The 24,024-nt window shown below is 35.7% G+C and overlaps 2 protein-coding genes across 7 annotated transcripts in view; one reads left to right on the plus strand and one right to left on the minus strand.

Annotated features, from left to right (window-relative positions):
- The window catches only part of LOC109095689 (von Willebrand factor A domain-containing protein 8), a 37,604-nt gene extending 32,859 nt beyond the window's left edge, over positions 1-4,745 (minus strand). Inside the window, 5 exon segments of the mRNA XM_042763291.1 lie at positions 80-247; positions 3,049-3,159; positions 3,324-3,454; positions 4,016-4,093; positions 4,449-4,745. Of these exon segments, the coding sequence (XP_042619225.1) occupies positions 80-247; positions 3,049-3,159; positions 3,324-3,454; positions 4,016-4,093; positions 4,449-4,587 (627 nt within the window). The 5' untranslated portion in view covers positions 4,588-4,745.
- Positions 4,746-5,843: 1,098 nt separating this feature from the next.
- The window catches only part of LOC109095691 (diacylglycerol kinase eta-like), a 75,022-nt gene continuing 56,841 nt past the window's right edge, over positions 5,844-24,024 (plus strand). For 2 of the 6 annotated variants that reach the window (XM_042763284.1, XM_042763290.1), the window contains exons 1-2: positions 5,844-6,021; positions 8,153-8,314. In XM_042763284.1, coding sequence (XP_042619218.1) covers positions 5,974-6,021; positions 8,153-8,314 — 210 coding nt within the window. In that variant the 5' untranslated portion in view covers positions 5,844-5,973. Of the gene's footprint in view, positions 6,022-7,620; positions 8,315-24,024 lie in introns of those variants that run through there. The other 4 variants (XM_042763286.1, XM_042763288.1, XM_042763285.1 and 1 more) reach the window with 4 other exon arrangements.

Consider the following 24,024-nt stretch of genomic DNA (forward strand, 5'->3'; position numbering starts at 1 on the left):
TGAGTTAAAGGACAGCTCTCTGACTGGTCAGTCTGCTTCTGTGACCACAGTGCTGGAGATACAGCATGCTTCTCCTCACCTCCAGGAGTTTGTCGTAGCGCTGTGCTGACATGAGAAAGCGTCCATCTTCCAGCTGCATCTCTCGATTCTCCAGCAGGTTATTGAGAACTGGCAACACGTTCCTCTCGGCCTTCTCCAGCCCCTCCAACACCAGAATCCGTCCCTCAGTCGCAGCTCGGACAGCGCACTGAAGAAGACAGAAAGAACAGGAGAGAGTTGAGGCAGCTTGCAGGAAGTGATCCAATTCTGAATATGATATTTGGGTTAGAGGTTATTAGAACAAGGCTTAGATGGCAACAGTGTGCAGAATAAGGGCAGGGACAAGAGCTCAGTCTAATTCTCCGGTGCAACAACCTTCAAGTTACTGTTCTAATGCACTGTCAATGAGTATTTGATAAGCAGCATTATGTGTAATTACATTAGCAGAAAAGGTATATAAGCAACAATCAACATTTGTCACAAAATATCACAGCTGGCAAAATGTATATATGACATTAAATCAAAATGTTCAGTCAATAATATTTTTTTTTCCAAACCATATGAAACCAACATTAATCTAAATGTGACACTTTTACAGAACTAGGCACGTGTTCAGCTAAATATTACTTCAAGTGGTGCAATTTCCTTGAAAATATAATTTGTTTAATGATCATTTAATGCATACAATTAACATTGGACTACAACATACTTCAACCAAACATCTCATCTCAGCTTTCTGAACTCTACATAGAGCATGAAAACATGTCTGTCTGTGCCCCTTTTCCATCTTGAGGAGGACTTCCTATCTGTAGTGTGTTTTAGAAAGTCGTCTTCTGTCATTTCCCCCACTTCACAGAGCAGCTCACTTCTATTCTTGACAAATAATGTTTTTTTTTTGTTGTTTTTTGTTGAGATCTTACCCCATCTGTGGGCTGGATCTCTCGATCTTGTCTGTTATGGAGATGCAGCCATACACACGTGTGTACAAGAATCAAACAGCATTGACGTCAAAGGCAGGAAATCCTGGGCTACTCCGATGACCACAAAACAAGTCGCTATATAATTAGGTTAACATGTAAATGCATGCCTGATTCTGTGGGAACAGGGCCTATAAATATGCAGCCAGATGGTCCAAATTTAGCTCAGAATACCATAATCACATAATTACTAGAAATGCCTGTGATGCAGACCAGAGAGACTAGTTAAAACCTCAGCCCAGTGCGTTTGTCAATGACACGGCAAATTGTAAATAGCTGAGCTAAATGCCTTTTGACCTACTTGACCCCAACAAGAGACACAAAGGAAAGCCAAACAGGAAAGAGTTTTTTTTTGACCACAAGTAACTTTCTCTTGATTTCCTACACAATGATGTTGTGGAATAATGAAGAGCAGAACACATGATGTAATATCATGTATAATTATGAAATAGATAGCTCAGTTTTAAAGCTGATAGGTCAATATGGCATTCCAACTGTGCTAAAATACATGATATGGTAACAGCTATACATGTCAGGGACCGGCAGAATGATTGTGCTTTAAATATTCCATTAAATCAAAACAGTTTCAGCATTGTTATTGTTAACTAGAACTACTAAAAATAATTTATATATATATATATATACAGAGATTATATATATATATATATATATATATATATATATATATATATATATATATATATATATATATATATATATATATATATATATATATATATATATATTCAAAATACTAATAAATACATTTTTATATATAATATTAGTAAAATAATACAATAACAAAATAATAAAATAAAGGAAATGAAACCCTTACATTAAAATGTGAAAGGAAATATCTAAAATAAACTAAATAAAATAAAATAGGCCATTTATCAGTTTTAAAACATTTACATATTTACTCCTAAAAGTTTATAAAATGAATAAATATCTCACCCCAGCACCACCTGCAACTGACTAGTGATAGCAAGCAGATCATGTGTGATGCAAACTAAATGCAATTGGCAATTTTTTTTTCTTTTCTGATAATGCCTCTGATAATGTTTCAATCGACAAAGCCATTCTTAAGTCTTTAAAGAATACTTTAATTTAATTTAAGTTTAATTTAAGTGTTTGTGCTTAATAGTTTTATGTAGTAACCATTAATGCAATAATCCATCACTATCAGATCGACTTTCAAACAGAGAAAACCTCCAAAAACACACATAATACATTCTCAATACAGCATGGCCTCTTGTAGCTAACTGCTTAACTTAGACACTATCAGATCGACTTTCAAACAGAGAAAACCTCAAAGAATAGTTGTTTATTCACTCGAAAACATTTCCCATTCACACATAACGGCTGGTCAACTGGGAGTCGTTTGCCTGACACACAAAGCTTGTTATATAGGTCTGAAAATGAGCGCAGGGCCCAGGAGAGCCGCGAGCTGCTCCAGTTAACACCCAGCCCCCACAAGCAGCCCACCTTTAAACAAGACGTCCACGTCTGCTGCCTATCCATCACTCCACACAGCTAAAACAAGCACGAGTGATGGAATCTGATGCAACACTATAAGCTCGGACTGTGAGCATTAAATCTAAGTCAAAAGCTATTTAATACACCATCTGCTTAAGGCACAATTCATCATCAAAATGCTTCAGAATCAGGAGCACTGGACCTAATGGCTCTGATTGCAAGGGTAATGACCCCATATACCACTTAAACAGGCTCACAGAGTCCGTTTCCATGGTAACACGTCACCATTTCCACACTAAGCGAACCTTTCATCACTTATATAAGCAGATCAGAGGAGCTGTGGCTGATAATTGAATGCCTAGGAAGACGAAGCGGAATAAGTCTAGACTTCAGATGAAAACAGAAGGATTTGCCAGATCCTGCGGGAATTCATCTCCATTTACTACAAGACTGACTAAAGGATGGTCTCTTTGGTGAACGGAATGACACCTCATGGCTGAAGTAGTGTGTGTATATATATATATATATATGTGAATGGTGAAAGAGGTCTTCTTGCCTGGTCTATGTAAAAGGCGGTTCCAGACCGGATCTCTCTGCGCTGTTTGAGATCAGTCTCCGTAGTATCTCTGGACAGGGCAACATATTCCACTTCTCGCTTTGTTAATTCCTAGCAAACAAGAACAAAAAATAAAAAGAGGAAAGACTATAAATACATATCTATATATATATAAAGACTAAAAATATAGATATGGTTGTTGTGAAATTGTCAGAGTGTTGAGCAACTGAGCAAGTATTGGGGATGTGGTTTGGGGTGGTAATGCTTGAAATCACCAGGTACTGCATGGCCACTGAACGCCGCAGAGGTCCAGGAGGACCAATGAGAAACACGTCCTGTCCGAGAAGGTCCTTCTGCATTATCCAGCGAAGGTGCTGGGTGACCATTTGTGGCAAAGCCTCCGTCACTGTAGAAGATAAATACGTAAATAAACTATTCATTTAATTACATTATATATATATATATATATATATATATATATATATATATATATATATATATATATATATAAAAAAAAAAAAAAAAAAAAAAAAAAAATAAAGAAATAAATGAAAAACAACTGAATTATTAATTATTTCTTAAATGGCAGATTACTAGAAAGTCTACATTTTTATATATATATATATATATATATATATATATATATATATATATATATATATATATATATATATATATATCTGATCTTTAACTCATGTTAATTGATGGTTTTGTGCATTTATTTCCATCATCCTGATTAAGCGCCTGGCCGTATATAATTATTTTTGATTGTTTTGTGCAGCAAAAATAAAAAAAAAACAACCGTGAAGAACATTTAAGAAAGGATTTTAAAACAAAACAATATCAATCCAAAGTGGCACAGGGTGCATAAAATGAAGCTAAACAACTTCTTGAGGAGTAAGTGCTCCTCAAGCTCACGCGGGGGTCCTAGAATCAGACCGACGACAGTATTACAGCTGGCACTTACTGTGATTTACTGGCACAAGCTCGGGATTTCTGGGGGTTTTGAGCACATACGAGATCTCGCCGATCTTCACAGTGTCACCTGTGGAGAAAACAAAAACAAAGGGTTCAATTAAATATCAAAACAAAGCACGTGTAACAAACAAATAAACAGTCCTTGTCAACAGATTTTAAATTTAACACACAATAATTTTTTTTTTTTTTTAGGAGCTCTTGGTAGAAACATACATAAATGACATCGAGAACAGAAAGACTAGGGGGTTAAAATAATAATAATAATGTGGCAAGCATCCGGAACAATCATGATTCATGTCCGGAGCTGTGCATTATTTAATGTAACGACAGCTGTGTTTTTGACCCGTGTGTGAATAATGTAACACTTCCAGTCTATAAGTCCAGGCCAGGCTTTATAAGAGGCGCTAAACAGCAGTCAGTACCCGATGAGGTGTTGAGGAGTTTGACCTCATGTGCGCCGCAGTTCCACCCTTCTCTGCACATCACGGGCCCCAGGATCTGGCGAATCCTCCTCGCAGCCACAGCTGCTGCTGTTCCTTTCAATAAAACACGCGAATGCATCCCGAAGCTTTAAAAAGCGCTGTTTCGCATATACCGGCTACACTGGAATATGTCCGCTGTTATTTGACCATGCTCACGTCATGAGTGTTTACACCGACAGCGGGCAGATCTCGACGGACGCATTTATGTGATGGACAGAGACGGTCCAGATAATACGACTTCCGTGTGGAACGGGCTGCTGCATTATGGGTTCCGTTTATTGAACGTACGAACCGCAGGAAACAAACTTGTGAAATATTTTCAGAAGCATTGATTTCTAGAAATAACGTCAAAGAATTACTTCTGTTGAGCAAAGGGTATCTAATCTCGAAGATTTCTGTAATCTAGTTAGGTTAGGTAACTGTATTGGCCTAGTAACGAAGCACGTTAAAATAAAATAAAATGATATGAAATTGAATAATAAAATAAAATTTAAAAAACTAAATACAAAAAATAAAATTAAAAAAACTAAATCCAAAAATAAAATTAAAAAACTAAATACAAAAATAAAATTAAAAAATTAAATTAAATATATATATATATATATATATATATATATATATATATATATAATGATATGAAATGTAATAATAATATATATGAATAAAATTTAAAATAAAATGTAAAAATATATATATATAAAAATATAAACAAAATAAAATTTAAAATAAAATTTAAAAAAATATATAAAATATAAAATGATATGAAATGTAATAATAATATACAAAATAAAAATTAAAATAAAAAAAAATACAAAAAATAAAAATTTAAATAAAATTAAATACAATATATAAAATATTAAATGATATGAAATGTAATAATAATATACAAAATAAAATTTAAAATAAAATATAAAAAATATATATAAAATATAAAATAATAAACAAACAAATAAATAAATCAGATATTGTTTCGTTGCATTAGATAATTAGGCCTATAATATATTATATTATATATATTAAGTTATCGACTCTTTATGAGCTAATGTAATAATGTCATCAAATCTTTTATCAAATAAAGTAAAAGTATTTATGATTTCATATTGTTTGTAGAGTAAACTGTGTGTAAATGAACATGCCTTTTTAAACAATCGCAAAAGCGTGTTTTTCTAGTGATGGTCATTGTTATTATTATTATTATTATTAATATTTTTTTTATTTTATTTATTTATTATTATTTTTTTTATATTATTTTTATATTATTATGGTATAATGTGTGAAAAGCAGGCTCCATGACGTCATGGGCAGCGCTTCTATTCCTTTCAGGGATTTGACATTTATCACGTGGAGAGAAGGAGGCTCAGCCTGAGCGGAGAAGGGAAATAACTCTCGGTGAGAGTGAGACGGACTCGAGGCGTGCATGCGCGATCAGACGAGTCCGAGAAGCGCTTGATTCGTGCCGGAGAACATGGAGGATGATGACCCATACACCCGCAGCCCTGCCTGGGAAGAGCTGGTCAGTACCGCTGCACGACACGCGCACCACTGAGACCCTCGAGACACACATCACAGAGACCCTCGAGACACGCGCACCACTGAGACCCTCGAGACACGCGCTCTTAGCGAGCACTTGATCTCTGAGACCGATCCTCTACACACTCAGCAACTTTCTGGACGGACTGATTTAGACATCACAGGTAGATTATGAATAAACCGGCCGTTTTTGGGAGTGCGGTGATTTAAACAGTGAGCGGCTCATCAGGAGACGTAATTAAAGCAGAGTTAATCTGTTCAGAGTTACAGCTCCACGAGGGAGAATGGAGAGAGTGTGGGAGGAAATTCAGTTCGGAAATTTGTTTGGTTGTGTTTAGATCCGCATTTAGATCTGGAATGATTTATCATAATAATAACAAACGGAAGGCTCTTTTGATCGCGGTAGGCTATGTTTATAAAATGCGCCTGTGAATGTTAAGATAAAATCAAAATAAAATCTGTAGGATCTGTGTTTAGGTCAGCTGTTCGAAGCAAACCTGTCAGAGTGCATTATCTGAGGAAAGATCTGTCAGCTGGGGTGACATGTCTTATATGTGTGCTGATGTGAATACATGTAGCCTATAATGTCTCTAGGTGACAATAAGAAAGAGAAACTGGATATATATATATATATATATATATATATATATATATATATATATATATATATATGGCTAGAATCTCGACAATCTATAGACTACAGGTTTTATACAAAACTTTTTAATATATATTTGCGACGTGTAAATATGTAATAAGTGATAAATAATGACAATACTTACGTTATGTGGGTGTACTGTCCAATACGCATCCAGTTGCTATGGTTACTGTCTCACGAGAACGTGATTTCTGTTGTATCTAACTTTTGTAGATGAAATGAATGATATTATATATATATATATATATATATATATATATATATGGTTAATAGGTTATAATAGTAGTTATAATATATAGTTATAATATAGGTTTTGAGGCTCTTATATATAAATAATAAATGTATATATACATATATGAATGTTATATAATGATAATAATATATTGAAGTGCCTTTTACATATTGTAACCATTGAATTTGCATATATATATATATATATATATATATATATATATATATATATATATATATATATATATATATATATATGCACATTTCACCGTGGGGGCCCCGAAACCCTAATACATTTGTTAAAGGTGCTGTATGTAGGATTGACTCCGAGTGGTTGAACTAGGTATTGCAGTCCAAATTCTAAATATTGGAGAGGGTTTTTTTTTCACCCAGCCCCTCCTCCTCAGACTTGACGCACACGCAGGTTGCCAGATTGAGACACAAACAGGAACGAGCTCACTTGACAGTGATTGAAATGAAATACGCTGTGGTTTCCACCAACTGGCAACCCGGGGCGCTGAAATACAATTGGCAGTGGGCGGGTTTCACAAACCAAAACAGAGACAGACATTCCAGCCCTGAACACACATTTTCAAAGCAGAACAACTGACTGTAGCATTGTTTTTCAGATAAACAAGTATGTTAACTTAGCATGTTTCTTAAATATCTGCAAACATATTATGGTATTTTTATGCTTTAGTAGAGTCAAAAAATTACATACAGCACCTTTAAAGAGAAAATGTCTTGTGGTTGAACCTGTCAACCCTGACGTTACTTTTTTTCGTACGTGTCTACAATGTCCAAATCTGCAGTCTATCTGGCCGCTCGGTTGTGAGGCTCAGCCTGCTGGTGGTTCTGTAGTCGCTGCAGTTACAGGAGAAACATCTGTCGCTGTCTCCTCGCCGTAGTTTGTGAGAGAGCCGTCCGCCGCTAGGGTTTGCTGCAGAGATTTCCTCCCGCCGCTCCGAGCGCCTCCAGGCTTCATGCAGTCAGAGAAGCGCTCAGGAGAGCCAGCAGCTGTGTTCAGGCATGAAAATGCACACAAGTTTCACAGCAGCTCATTTAAAATAGTGAATGTCTGGAGGCATGCAGTCGGGCAGAAAAACGCAAAAGCATGACGGCAAAGAGAACCGCTTTCCAGCCGCTGTCCAGCTCCCGCATCCCGGCGGAGAGGAAGGGAGCGTCTGAGTGCCTTCATAACCCCGAGCGCTGTGCCTCTTCCCCGCAGGAGCCGGAGAAACCAGCGGCGTCCTCCTCGGGGCTTCCCGCCTTGGGGGCTGTCGGGGGCTCCGGGCCGGTGGTGGACGAGTCATCCGACAGCGAGGGAGAGCAGGAAGGGCCGCAGAAACTCATCAGGAAAGTCTCAACCTCCGGGCAAATTCGGAGCAAGGTAAGACACGTTGTTTCATATCTGAAGCCTGTGTGTGTGTGTTTTGCTGTTCGTGTCCAGGCCAGTAAGCAGCTGATGGTGCTACTGTAGCCCGGCACACATGGGAGACAAACATGAGCTCAGTTAACACCGAGCTTTTCCAGCTGTAAACATCTGGAATGACTGCAGAATGAACAGGAATGCTGCATCGCTCGTGCCATAATTCATCTCTCATAGCGAGCATGCAGCAAATGCAGCTCAGTCAGCAGTGCTCGACTTTACAGAGCCTTCAACCTGTTGATATTCAGTCACAAGCACTTGTTGAAAGAGCTGCTTCTCCAGAATACGGACAGGATTTTCTTTTCTTTTTCCAGTTGAGTCATTCTGTTTTGATAATGCACCATCAGTCTTTTGGTTTCCTTTGTCACTTATCATTTTAATGCATAAAAATTATATTTAATAATTATTATATTATGGTATATATTAAAACAATAGGCCTATAATATAATGTAAAATTATATTGCTATTATTTAAATATAGTAATATAAAATTCTACTTACATTGATGATCAAACACAGTTACGGTACATCTTTACCATCTATAATTAATAGATAAATAGATAATTCATAAAAATAAAAAGATGAATACAAATGAATAAATAAATGTGTGACACTGAGAGAGAAATAAGTAAATAAGAAAATATCTGTTTGCAGACTCCTGTGTGAATTGAGTCATTTTCTTTGAGTAATAAAACTCTTTTCCCTGTTTTTGCTTTTTCAAGGTGTTTGTTGTATTCAGTGTAAAATATAAATTTTAAAATTATTATTATTGTTTTTTTAAATGCGTTATATTTTATTTAAAGGTATGATCTTGTGTGACTGATCTGGGATTAGTTTTAAAAGATATACATTACATATTCACATATTTGTAACCTCTCATAAACAAATTAAATGTTAACATGGTCATTGATGAATGGTAATTGAAGCCTCTTGATTCTGCTCTCCTGCTTGGCAAGATGACACCTCATCCGTCTTGCCCCACTTTAGCCGGGACACAATAAAAAGTTCCTCTTTTCTGACCAGAACAAATCCACTTAATTATTGAGCGCTGCTCTCCACCCCCCTACATTATTTAAGAGGCTATATTTAGAGACTGCGTGTTCTGGATGTGGATGTGGAAGGGGCTGTTCTTTTGTAATGCTAATGAGCTGTCAGTTTAAACCACAGCACATGTGTAAATAAAGCCTCCTTCAACAAGAATCATTCAGAAACATCACTTCTCCTCTCACCAGTCAATATATCAGCTACTTATGAATGCAACTCCACGTGTCCATTGTTAGGGTTTTTTAATTTTTTTTTTTTTTTTAATGCAAGTAGCAGAATAAAAATTGTGACAAGCATAGACTTGTTTGAGATCTTTGCTGAGCAAGGCATTGCTTTCTTTCTTTTGTATTTTTTGTTTTTTACCTGAGTTAGGTGTGTTAAAAGTGACCTAAAGGTTTGCAAAAAAATGTATTAAATTTATCAAAACAGTAAAGTCTTTTATAATGTTATGAATAATTTCAGTTAAAAAAAAAGCAAAAATAATAAATCTATTTCACAAAGCAATATTTATATAGCTCTAGCCCTGTCTAACATTATTTATATAATTTGTAAGTAATAATATAGTATGTATAATATGCATAATTTCTTTCTTTCTTTTTTTTTTTTTTTACAAAATTGTTACAAATATACAATTTTAAACATGTTATAGTACATTAAGTATTAACACTGTCAAATTGATTAATTGTGTTTAATTGCATCTGTTATTATTGGTTTGGTAATTATTGGAGGTTTATAAAAGACAACTTTTTTTTAGAATAATGTGTGTATTGAAGAATCAAGCAATGGATCACCTCTTAAGCAATGACTGACAAAACCAATTTGGACAGATTAGAAGTCCCACTAATGCTGCTTTTGTTTTGTGGTTTTGTTTTAATTATTATTATTTGTTTTTTATCAAGATACAGTCAAAAGACAAATATTATTATACATAATAAAAATAAATGTACATATTATAAATACTCAAAACCCCTACTCTAACAGATAAATTACCGTTGCAGTGACTGATCTGTGCATTTCTCAGTCCATATATATATATATATTAGATTTGTTTCCTCTGCTGTTTAAAGTGAGCAAATCTAGACTGCATTACTGTATCTCTAAAGGCATTTGTCTTGCTGTCTTATCTGGGCTGATGTAACTGATGATAATTAGATGAATTTAATAGCACAGTTAATAGAATAGAGCAGAAATTGTGTTTAGAGTTCAAGTGATGCGTAGGCAGACAATGACACTCATTTCCATTCTTGGTCAGTACAAGTGGTGTCTGATTAATGAACAAATCATTTTTTTAAATTGTTTTACTAATTGGTTTGTTTTCATTTAGCCGTAAAACTTGGTACAATTGAGAACTCTTGAGTTATTGGTTGAAATTAATTTGTTCAAACCAGTTGAACCCATTGGACTGGTTCATTTCTATATAAAGATTACTTATTGTTCACATTGTTTGTTTATTAGAAACAATGTCTTTATCAATACACACAACAGTTTTGTTTAAATAAATAATATTTCAATCAAAATACAATAAAATGTAAATAAAAATAGCTTCTACACACTACTACAAAAATGGTATAGAAACATTTTCACATAGAAATTGCTAGTAAATTTCACAATTAATTACAAAGAAACAGCAAGTAACACATTAAATTAAACAAGAAATTTTGAAAAAAAAGTTTTTTTTTCTTTCTTGTAAAACATACTCCAATAATCTTTGTTTTATTTACAACTTATAAGAATGCAAATGTTTTTCAAACTAATTTATAAACACATATTTAAATATGTTTCAAGTTACACTGAACACTAACATGAATGAATGAATGAACTATTTTAAATGAACAAAAACATGATATCTACAGGGTAGATATCTCGCTTTAGCAGGAGAGATTGAACATGAGGAAGCTGAGATCCAGGTGGACAGATAGCTGAGGGGAAATCCATGATAGCATCAGCAACAAAAATCTGTCCTGATGTCTGACAAGTTCTCTTATTGAGTTAAGAGAGGGTCTGCTGAGTTCTGTATCCTGTGTCCTGTGCACTAATGCATGAATGAGAGGCACTGCTGATTCAATTGTGGAGCTGCAGGCTGGGATTTGCCACAGGCATGTAGAATAAACTCACACTACGGTCAGTCCCACGCTTGCTTTCTCTTAAACGCAGACTGTGGCCTGACATATGGACCTGTACCTCTGTCCTTGCTATTGGTGGGGAAGATTTGGAACATTATACATAAATCATTTATGTCAAAACTGCCAGAGAGAGGGTGGAAAATGGTTATGAAAAACAAAAACTTGTTTGATAATCTGATAACATTATTGGGACCCTATAAAATCAAATTAGATTCCTTTTCCCCCCATACATTTTTTATTTTTAAATTAAAAAGCATGTCCATATTTATAAAAGTTTAAATTAACAACCATAATTAAAAACATACATTTTTAGGGCCCTATAAAGTCTTATATTTCCCAAATTCCATATTTTGAAATAAATTGTAATGGTTTAATTGCATTTTAAAAATAATAATAAAAAAAGTCTAATCAATTGAATTCATAAAGCTTTAACAATTTAATAATTCATTAACATTTATACAATAAAATGAAATTGGCCCTATGAAAATGGTGGTAATCAAATGAGGGCATAATACATGAACAATTTAATTATTCTTTTAAATATGACAAAATATTTTTTAGCAAACAAAGTGCCGCACAACAGAAATGTGTGTGATATTCCATAAATATCATTGTGCATTCTATTGTACAATAGTAAATTCTCTGTCACAACTAATCAAAGAAAAACAAAACCCCTACTTATACTAGTTGTCGTGTTCTACTGTAAATTCTAATTTTAACAAAAAAATCAACGAATCTGTCTGCATTTTCCACATTATAGAGATCATAGGGCCCTACATTATAGACCCAGGAGTCTAGTGATTTCCGTTGTAGTTGAATGCAAAAAATGTCCCATAAAATTTTTTTTTTTTTTTTTTTTTTTTTTTTGTGGAGGCTGTGTGGTTCAAGTGAGCAAAATGGCAAAAGTTAAGCATCTGAAATTGCATACATCATGTTTAATTGTTGAGCTATAATTTATAACAATGGTCCCAGACACATTTCAGATTTTCAGGAATAAGAACCGTATTCAAATGCATGAGTGATTACCATAAATTAGTTTTCTTTAAAGTTGCATATAATTATAGACATTTGCTGGTCACATTTTTTATCTTTCTTTTTAGAGTACAATTGCCTATTTTGGCTTATTGTGATGAGTCAAGTGGCTTATTTTGGGCTTGATTTCAAATCCGTTTTCTCATGATGTTTGTAGTGAGATCTGGCAGCACTCGGTGCAGCCACAGTGAAGACAGACTTGCCAAAATGTGTGAATGAGTCATTTTTTCCACGTAGATTTAAAACAACATTTTTGTTTGCGAGACACACTTTTGTATATATTACATTTCCATGGCACATATTTGTTTTTCCCTCAAAATACAAATATGTGAAATAAATTGTATTAGTTAAACCTTTAGTAGTTAGATTTTCTTTGCTCAGTTTATTTACTTCCCTTTAACTACTGTATTTGAAAATATAAAAAAATAGATGAATTAAAGTTAATTACTAATGGTAATAATAATTAAAAGTAAACATTACATAAAAACATTAGTATATAGCCATCCAACGTTTTTCAGTTAAGTAAATATGGGTTTAAAAAGGTCAAGTGAAAAGTCAGTAATAAAATGAAGAACAGAGAAACACATTATTAGTGTTTGAAAGAAGTCGTCTTATGAGCTGGTACTGGATCAAGCACAGAAAGCCTGGGACTGGTACATTTTTACAGTTTCAGTATCATCTTTGTACAGAAGTACCAGTAAGGACAAAATTCATACGGCTTCACACACAGTTTGAGAACTACTCATTTAATGAAAATATCTGTTTGTGAAGTGTTGACACTGACTGTTATATCTTCATAATGCTGATATTACATTTGAAATTAATATTATAAATTGTCTAAATTGTACTTCATCATTACAAATGTGTAATTACAAGTATATTTACACAAGACGACAAACAGGTTTCAGGTACAGAAATGTAGCCCTTTGTAGTAGCCTGAAATACAATATTGCTTTCATAGCTTTCAGTTTACATGCTGCTTTTAGGGCAAATTTATCCCATCAAACAATTAATCAAAGAAATAATCAACAGGTTAAATTATGATCACAATAGTTAGTAGCAGCCCTTTTACATACTATACGGAATTAGTATTAGGGCTAGGAGATATAGCCAAAAATATGATCATGATAATCAGCAGATTTTTGCTCCTAAGTAAAAAATTGTAGAAACCAGACTGTTAATTGTGTTTTTAAACTACTCTTTATGTTAAGATTTCGGAACATTATTTCGAACATTTAGCGAACTCTTGTTATCAACAAAAATTATATTGCAATAATTTCCGTTATCGTTTTATCACCCAGCTCTACTTAATAATAATATGGCTGTCTCTTTTTTGGAGTCAGTTTGCTTGTAGAGTGTAGTTCTCTTTGCTGTAAATAACCAAACGTAACAGTGCATTTCAGTGTCTTCCAGTAGAGACGTGACAACCGTATTTATCAGCAGCCTGAATATGATTGGACCGCAAACCCTCAGAAACTCGGTGACTCTGAACACCATTATGCATTGAACAAAAGCTCTTGTTTGGCATTGACATTCCATACATTTGTATCATTCCGGTTTCCACAAGACATCCGTGAGTGAAGAATTATGAATCAATAACCCTTGGAGGAGACTAAAGACAAGCAATATTCTTCAGCTCATTATGCTCTAATTCATATTCTCGTCGTAATTGGCTCTTGCTTTGTATATTTCCTGTCACAGATGACCTTGATTAATAGTGACTGATTGGCTCAATGACCCACTCACTAGACCCATCATACCCAGCATTCATTCTTTCACTAGACATTCATAATGGGGCTACTTGTTGGCCGAATGCAGAACGCACATCAGACCACAGAGACTCCAGAACCGTTTGGAGGAGGAAACGGGGCAGCATTCAAGATCATTAGCTGCTTCTAAAGAAGCCAGGGAGGGTGTGGGGGGTCTGGACAGCTTTGAAAATGGGTTTTAATGATGGTCCCCTCCTCCCCCTCTCCTGCTGACTGTATAGCAGCGTTTCACTGTCTGTCAGCCGCTTCCCCTCCCCGTGCCTGACCGTCCTGACCAGTGTAATTGTTACCTTGTGCTCTGCCTCCTCTGTACACAATGACTCCGTGTCGTTAGAGATGAGAAAATTATGTGCCAACAACTGACAAGGTGTAATTGCTGGGCCAGTTTAAGCTGTGCCGCAAAGTTTCTGTGAAAGTGGTATTTTTAACTTTGCGGAATTGAGCGGCGTGTTCATGATAACTATGTGTGCTATTCGAGCTTATTGAAGAGTCACGGAGGTCTCAGAATATTTTTTGTATTTTTACCCCCATGACATTCCAAACCAATTATTTTTCTGCGGAACACATAAGGAGAGATTTTGAAGAACCTTCAAATATCTCTTTTCCCATGAAACTTATAGTGATAAGTATGTCAATGTGAAATACAAGGGAGCATAAACAAGACTGGTGCAAAAATCTGGATTTACAGTTTGTTTTGAATTATGGAATTTTAAAGTTCTAAAAGTTTTAATTTAGAACTTGGAGTTTTTGATTTTTTTTTTTTACTGATAATTTGTACATCTGTATTCTGTAGTGTTATAATCTGAATATTTAATTTTAACAAAACAAATATTGCACCTTTTTTTAAATAGAAATCTTTAAAAACACAAATCTCTCTCTCTCTCTCTCTCTCTCTCTATATATATATATATATGCCACAAATACATTTCATTAAATGACTAAAATTCAAATGTAAAAGAAAAATTAAGAATTTTCAGTCTTTTGTCTTTTTTTTTTTTTTTCTAGCTACTTAATATTTGATGCAATAATCTTTTCCTCATGCAAGGCTATCATATGAATGGAGAAGATTTGAAACTAGCACTGTGGTCACTATAATCACTAGATCTCATGCCATATAAATCCAGGCCTTGAAGCTGAATGGTGAACGAAGAGCAGTCATTCATCCATACTTAGGTTTTCTGATCATATACCACACAAATGATCGCAGCATGAAATGATCAGATTTTTAGATTAATGTAAAGCAAATGCCTTTAATTTAAGAGCATAGGACATATGTTTTCTCTGTAGCTTGATAATGGGAGCAGCTTCAGTATTTTTGTCAGGATTTGATGCATGGGCCATTTAAAAATGCCAGAGGGTGAGCAGTGAAATGCCGTGTACCCATCCAAGCCCACTTCCTGGCACAGTTGTGCATGTGGAGGCTTTGCTACAAAATGCCCCGCGGGTCTTATGTTCTGTCTAGAAAAATGATGAATCTCACCACAGTGGCCAAAGCCTGACGCATGCATGACCATAAAAGACACTGAATCTAGATTCTTTCAAAGTCAGTACATGATAATGCAGTTCACAAAGATTAAAATAGTCAAAGAAAAAGGGAATCTGAAGTTTCAGTTCAGAAGTTAATAGGGGCCTAAATGCCTACATGTGGCTTATTGCTAATAAAGTGACAGCAACAGAGTCTGAGTGTTCAGTAAATACTTACATTTATTATTATTAATAATCAGACTTAACAGTTATTCTGCCAGATAATGTAGCTCATTAGTCTAAGGCCCTGTTTACACTGACAAACATCTAAAAAAAAAAAAAACCAAACCAATCTACACTTGTGTTTTCACTGCGTTTCAGAAATGATCTCCGTCCACACTACACAACCGAAAACGCATGTCACATGACCATTCATGCAGGTACAACAATGTGCATGATGTCATTGTTTACACAGTCGTCAAGGATAAAACGGGGTCTGCTGCGTTTTCAAAAGTCTCAGTTTTTCGAGGGTTGAAAATGCCGGAGTTATGTGTTTTAAAACGAAAACACGCTAGTGTAAACGTAGCCTAACTGTAGTCTATTTACAGTGTTCCTTGGCAACCATAAACCTGGCTTGTTATTCAGAATATGTGCTCACAAGAGTGTTTATCTGTTTCACTTCAGTGTTTAAAATGGGATTTACTTCAGAAACTAACATGCTAACAACTAATATACACTAATAGGAAAACTTAGGTAATAATTTAATCTGTTTAGACACATATATGTAATATATTTATATGTGTTTTTTTTTTTTTTTTTTTTTTTGCCTCCGGTCCCCTGTAGGCTGTGACATCGTGTTTGGCATGGTGGAGTTTAATTATGTGTGGGTGGATGTGATGTGGGGCTTGAGGCTTGTTCCTCCCCGCCGTCTCCCTGAGCTCTCTCTTCAGGGATTTCTTGCTTTGGCTGGTTCTGCCTTGCATGCCTCGCTTTTTTCTAATGCATCACATATTAGCTGAAATACATACAGACACATATTAAATGCCAAAGAAAGAATATTAAAAAAATACACACACAGACACAGGGTAAGCGTGGCGTATGTGTGTGCCTGGCCCCTTGCCCGGGCTGCACTACACATCTCACTTTTTTAATGCATCACAAACAAGTTGAGACACATACACATTTATACATTAAAAAACGTAAGTAAAAAAAAAAAACACTAAAAAAATGCTGACACTTTATAGACAGATGGATAATAGATAAATAAATACAATAAAAATCAAGTATTCGTGTCATTTTTAAACCATTAAACATTTGATTTCTGTGGCACTAGGGGAAGCAATAATCGCAAAAATAGTGACTTTGTTTTACATTTACATTTAATCATTTAGCAGACGCCTTTATCCAAAGCGACTTACAAATGAGAACAATAGAAGCAAGCAGACCAGCGAGAGAACAACAACAGTATACATGTGCCATGACAAGTCTAGTTAGTCTAGCACAGAACATGTAGCTGTTTTTTTTTTTTTTCAAGAATAGAATAGAATAGAAAAGAAAGGTAAGTGCTAGTATTAGTTTGTCAAGTGCTGGCAAAAAATATGTGTCTTTATATGTTTTTTGAAGATGAGTAAAGACTCAGCTGTTCGAATTGAGATTGGGAGGTCATTCCACCAGCTGGGCACAGTCCAGGAAAAGGTCCGTGAGAGTGATTTTGAACATCTTTGGGATGGCGTCACAAGGTGGCGTTCACTTGCAGAATGCAAGCTTCTGGAGGGCACATAAGTTTGAACTAGTGAGTTTAGGTATATTGGTTCTGCGCCAGTGGTTGTCTTGTAGACAAGCATCAGTACCTTGAATTTAATGTGAGCGGCTACTGGTAGCCAGTGTAACCTGATGAGGAGAGGAGTAACCTGAGCTTTTTTTTGGCTTATTGAAGACAACCCCCGCTGCTGCATTCTGGATCAGTTGTAGAGGATTGATAGAACATTTTGTGTGGCTTGCTCTGACAGGAAGGGTCTGATCTTCCCAATGTTGTATAAGGTAAATCTGCAGGACTGCAGCTGAAGGTGATGGTCCTTCATCCAGCTAGAAATGTCTCTTAGACAGGCTGCAATGCGAGCAGTGCGATCATCTGGTTCGAATGAGAAGTAGAGTTGAGTGTCATCAGCATAGCAGTGATAAGAAAAGCCATGCTTTTGAATGACAGATCCTAATGATGACATGTAGATGGAGAAGAGAAGTGGTCCAAGCACTGAGCCTTGAGGAACCCCAATAGCAAGAAGTTGTGACTTAGAAACCTCACCCCTTCAAGACACCCTGAAGGATCTATCTGAGAGGTAGGACTCAGGTGTGTGGTTCCAGAGATGCCCATCTTTCTGAGGGTGGATAGGAGAATCTGGTGATTAACTGTGTCAAAAGCAGCAGAGAGATCCAGCAAGATGAGTACAGACAATCTTGAAACCTCTCTTACCAGTCGCAGGGTTTCAGTAAACCGAGAGCAAGGCAGTCTCAGTTGAGTGGCTGCTTTTGAAGCCAGATTGGTTGCTGTCCAGGAGGTCGTTCTGTACAAGAAACATAGAGAGTTGGTTGAACACAACTCGCTCAAGTGTCTTTGCAATGAATGGAAGAAGGGATACCAGTCTGTTTTTCCACCAAAGCATTGTTTTGAAAAGAATATAGTTCTCCCCCATCTTCCATTATGACCTTTCACCAATAAAAACATGGTTGAAGGTGTTTACGTGACTTTGCACATTATTAAACATAATCAGTATGTTCAATCACAGACTGACTGCTCAAAATACATTAAAATAAATCATGCCATTAAGTAAACAATCTGTAGGTTGATTTCTTAAAAAAAGTATAAACACTGTGGAGTTTTTGTTGATATCAAAACATTGTTTTGTTTGTTTGATCATCATGACCAGCTCGACACAGCAAAACACTTACTCAGCCAATGACGTGAGTCTTGGTGCAGGACGATCTGTCATTGTTTTTAGTGGTCAGCCGAAATGATTTTCTATTTCTAAGTGTTGTAAACAGGACTTTTATTTTGACAGTGGTGTTAACCCAGCAATACAGGATTTTCATTTGGTTACTGGTCTTTGTTTATCAGTTCTGGCTAATGATTGAAAGGCAAATTTTATCAAATGAGAAACCATGCTGCTATATCCAGCTTGCTGGTATGTCCTATTTATGTCATATTCACACTGTATGTGAAATTAGCATTATCTGGTGTTTATTTGAGAAAATATAATTCCAAGTGTACAGATATACCAGATTAACAAGTATACTGTTGCTTAGAGTGTTTACTTTATTATTTATTAGTTTTTCATCAACTTCTATTTTTGTGAAAAATACTATAATAGAGTTAGAGAATCAAGAATTTGCTATGTAAAGTAAAAATCTTTTTATTTTACAGATGTATTTTTTATTAAGTTACAACCCCCCCCCCCCAAAAAAAAATGGTTCATTTTCAAATTATTTAATTATAAATATTTTAGTAAATATTATGCAAAATAAATAAATACATTTCTTTCTTTATTTGTATTTATTTTTAAAAAGAAATAATTTTCTTTGCAGAAATTGTTATGGCTGTGTTATTTCCTGTCTTTAAATTAAATAGTGTGATTTCATATAGGCCTATATCGGCTTTACATCGGCCATTAGAAAGTCCATATTGGTCAACCACTATTATTTTTGCAATTGAGTTTACTGATCATAATAGCTCACTTGTACTTGTAAAATGTTGAAATGCATAAAAACACATATGTTCATGCTTGAGTGTTGGTGTGAGATGGGTCAGCAGTTGAACATCTGTCGTCTCTGGTCACTCGTGCATCTCTGCATTCACTCTAAAATGTATATTCATTAAAGTCCCTGGTGAGAAAGCGAGGCCTGCAATTATCCTGTCATGCCACAAGTTGTGTCGTTCCATTTCTGCCTCATTTCGTGATTTGCAGAGTTTTCTCTATAGCAGTCATTGTGATTCATTATTAATGTAATTCAAGAAAGACATCAGGTGTCCTAACCAGATGTGATTAATCTGCGGAACAAGCTATTTCTTTCATCTATACACTAAATTGGAGTTTTACTTTCAAAGCAGTCTCACCCTGGATAACCCCACCTAGAGTGAAATCTCATTAGTACTCTATATAAGTAAATTAATTTGTTCTGATTGTCTTTAATTGAGTCATGCAGCAGTTTCACTCTCCATGACTCAAGCAGACTTGCTTATGCTGGTGTATCATCTACTAGTTTAATCCAGCTAGAAAGCAGCTAACATCTTAGGAGCTTTTCCTTTACTGGCCTTGAAGAGAGGCTGAAGAAGTGAACTTGTTTGTGGCCTTAAATTATTCGACTTGTAGATGGTTGGAGGTGTTACTCAGTTCATTTGAAGCCCCACTGGAAGAACACATGTTGCTGAAAGCATCTTTTTACAAGGTCAGCGTACCCTGCAAGAGAGGTGAAGCATTTCTCCTCCAGCACTAAGTCAGATGCACTTCAGAGTCAGGAAGAGAACAATAAGGCATTCACTCAGAGGCCGATCAGCATTTAATAATTACAGTAAATGCATATTTATTATTAAATCTTAAATTATGGTTGGACGTCCGTCTGTTATATCACTCACTTTCTGAAGAACGTTGGCCATGTCTTTTCAGAATAGAAGCAGCTATCATTGTTTGAGCTTCTGTTGTGTGTGTGTGTGTGTGTGTGTGGTTACAGTGAGTCGTGGTTGAGTTGCTTACTGGTGTCTGGTGTAACTGTGTGAGTGTGTGAGAGAGTGTGTGTTGGTGATGTTGAGAGAGGTGTGGGTGTACAGTGTACCGCAGTGGGGTTAGTCATGTATGTCTGGCACTGAGCCGTTCTCCCTCTTACAGTTTCGTGAAGAAACAGTCTATAAATAGATCACTTCTTATCCCACTTGGCAACAGGAAGGGAACTGAAGACAAGAAAAAGGAACTATAGTGGTCAAAAAGACACAAACAAAAGAGGAACATAAAAGCATTAACCTTTTCATTTACTTATGCAGAAAAGACACCCAACAAATGTACACTACCATGCAAATGTTTTGGGTCAGTATGATTATTAAGATGTTTTTTGAATGTATGCTCTGCGAGCCTGCATTTATTTGCTAACAAATACAGAAAATATTGTGTTATATTTTTTTTCAATGTAAAATAACTGTTTTGTAATTTAGTATACTTTAAAATGTAATTTATTCCTGTGATACAAAGCTGAATATTCAGCATCAATTCTCCAGTCTTCAGTGTCACATGATCCTTTAGAAATCAGTATAATATACCGATCTGCTAATCAAGAAACATTTCTTATTTTATCTGTGTTGAAAACAGTTTGGCTACATATTATTTGTATAAAAACTGTGATATTTTTCAGTATTTTTTGATGATTCGAAATTTTAAAAGAACAGCATTTATTTGAAATAGATTTTTGCATAATTATAAAAGTCTTTACTGTCACTTTGGATTAATTTAATGCATCCTTGCTAAATAAAAGGATTAATTTTAAAATGAAAGCTAAATGATATAATAGTATATAAAAAATACTAAAACAATAGTTTCTTCCAGCAGCTCTGCAGTGTATGGGTAACTCATGTATTATGGCTGAGAGCTGTTTATTAAACAGACTTGATGAACTGCGAAACAGTTAGTGTATTAATCTGATTAATGTACCAATTAAATTGCATTTCAACAGTTTCACACCCCACCTATACTGCAAGCTATTCAACATGGTGTGACAAAGCAAGTTCACTCCCATTATAATCAGCACACTTACTCTCAGTCTATACATCTATGTTCATTAATTATAATAGGAATGCTACAGTTTGCCAAGTCACTCACATGCAATGCTGATACGACATAACCTCTGGGGAGGGCCAGACTTCGAGCATCAATTAGACCTGACAGAAGTGAGTTTTCTGCTGCTTTTCCAACAGTCAGACCATCATTTATCATCCAACGGCACATGAAATGTCATGCAAGTATATTTAGTAAAGGCAGAGCAAGTTCAGTGTTTCGTAGCTGAGCAGAGGGGGTGTTTTAACAGCAATGTAGTGTCACCAAGTGCACTGGCGGATGAATTCGCTGTTTAAGTTGACACAGCTGTGCACCAGGATGTCAGATCGAACCCTGCGTCTCTGTTTGTAATTCTCCCCTCAGAGAGCATATTTCCTCTGGTATAAATAGCCGTCCTCCCATATATGCCTGTGGATTTGTGTTTGTTTTTTTTGTCTTCCATGGTCCTGCTATATTTGTAGATGAATGGACTGGAAGGAGCGTGACTGCTCGCAGGTCTATGGCCCTGGTTTATTGTGGGTTAGGGTTGGGATGATGTGAAATGACAGTGTAGCCAAGGCGACCGGCTCTCTGGCTGCCTTCCTCTTGCCCTGCCATGTTGAAGACCTCCGGCCCATGCACGGGTGAAACCGCATGCGGCGTCTTTGAAAACTGCATCGGGTTATCTGGAGTGTCACTTTCACAGGAGACTATCCGGCTCTGCAAAATTGATGATCTTGAGGAAAGTTTTACTTAGAAGGTTTAAAGATGTATAATCTTACACTTTTAAAATAAAGGTTCCAAAAGGGGGTTTTCGCAGTGATGTCATAGAAGAACTGTTTTTATTGCGCTAAAGAACCTTTCAGCCAACTGTTCTTAAAAGAACCGTTTTCTTTTTAGTGTGAAGAACACTAGAAATAATCTTTTTTTCACTATAAAGATCCATTTGTGGAATGAAAATGTTCCATTAATGTCAAAAGTTCATTAAAACCAAAGATGCAAATGAAGGACCTTTATTAGAAATATAGGTTCCAAAAGTGGTTTTTCGCAGTGACATAGAAGAACCAAATCAGGATCCTCAAAGAACTTTTCAGTGAAGTTACAGTTAAAGTACAGTCCTTAAAAGAACCATTTTTTTCCATGTGTAAAGAGCATTTTATGAGCTAAAGAATGCTTTCTCAGAATAAAAGTTCTTTATTGGCATTTAAGGTTCCATGAAGAACCTTTAACTCTTTCACCGCCAGCGTTTTTTGAAAAAAGTTGTCAGCCAGAACCAGCATTTTTGATCATTTTCTCACTCTCAACATTCATGGCCCCCAGAATATTTCGTTAAATTAATATCTGAACATACAATATGTCAAAAAAAAAAAAAAAAAAAACTTTTATTCTAACTTTGTGCATTTTTTTATTGTGGGTACGTTTAAAAAAAAAGCAACATTACAAACAAAAAGCTGAGAAAATCCCATTTTTGTCAAATACTACATCTGGAACGGATTCAGAACAATGATCAAAACATGGATGGATGAGATCGTGTCCATCAACATCCCCAAAACTTATTCCACTTTGTGGGTTTGACATTTCATTCAGTAATGTTAGGCAGTTTTGATTTACATGCTGATGAATGTTTGATGACTGCTTTATGTGCGTAAGCAATGCTTGGATCACTTGTTTCTGCTTCTTCGCTAGTTTTTGGATCTGCAGATTCTGTACTATTTCAGACGATGTGTAATAGTTCCCTCTACTGTACAACAATGAAAACATGGATTGTTGCAAAATTCCATCAATGGCGGGGAGATAGTTAATATCCATGAAAACTTCACAAAAGGTTCTTTATAGTAGAAAATGATTCCAGATCTTGAACCGGATTCCAGATCTTGAACCGGATTCCAGATCTTGAACCTTTAGCTTCTGTGAGTTCATGCTTGCCAAGGGGATGTTGGCACCCTGCAGGACAGGATCCTTTGAGTAATAGGCTTCCTTTCTTGTGTGCCTTTTGCCTTGTCTTTTCCCTCCTAAACCTGAAATTGGTGTTGAAGCGCACTTGATCTTGGCAAGGCTTTCTTTTCCTTCCTCTGGCAAGGCAGACCCACACTGTGCACATGTCCCTGTGGACGTTCAGAGGTGATATTGAATTTCAAATTCTGCTTCCTTTACACTTATGTTAAGTCGCACATGCCCCATCTTTGTTTGGTACATTATAACATTGTTTACACACTGCTTTCACACTTCTCACCACGGAATTCATTTTCACAAACCTGAGCTGCCTTGCTGTCTACAGAAAAATGTAACTTTTTAAGTGACCAATATAGAATACTCTACAAAGTCAACAGCTCTGTGCTTCGTACAAATAGCACTCCTCACATGACACACAAAGGAGAAACCTATAATAGTGCAAAAATTCCAGTTCCCAGACACACTGCCGCTCGGCCCTCCACCAGCTGGGTGAAC

Source organism: Cyprinus carpio, chromosome A9, assembly GCF_018340385.1.
Source record: "Cyprinus carpio isolate SPL01 chromosome A9, ASM1834038v1, whole genome shotgun sequence".
NCBI lineage: Eukaryota > Metazoa > Chordata > Actinopteri > Cypriniformes > Cyprinidae > Cyprinus > Cyprinus carpio.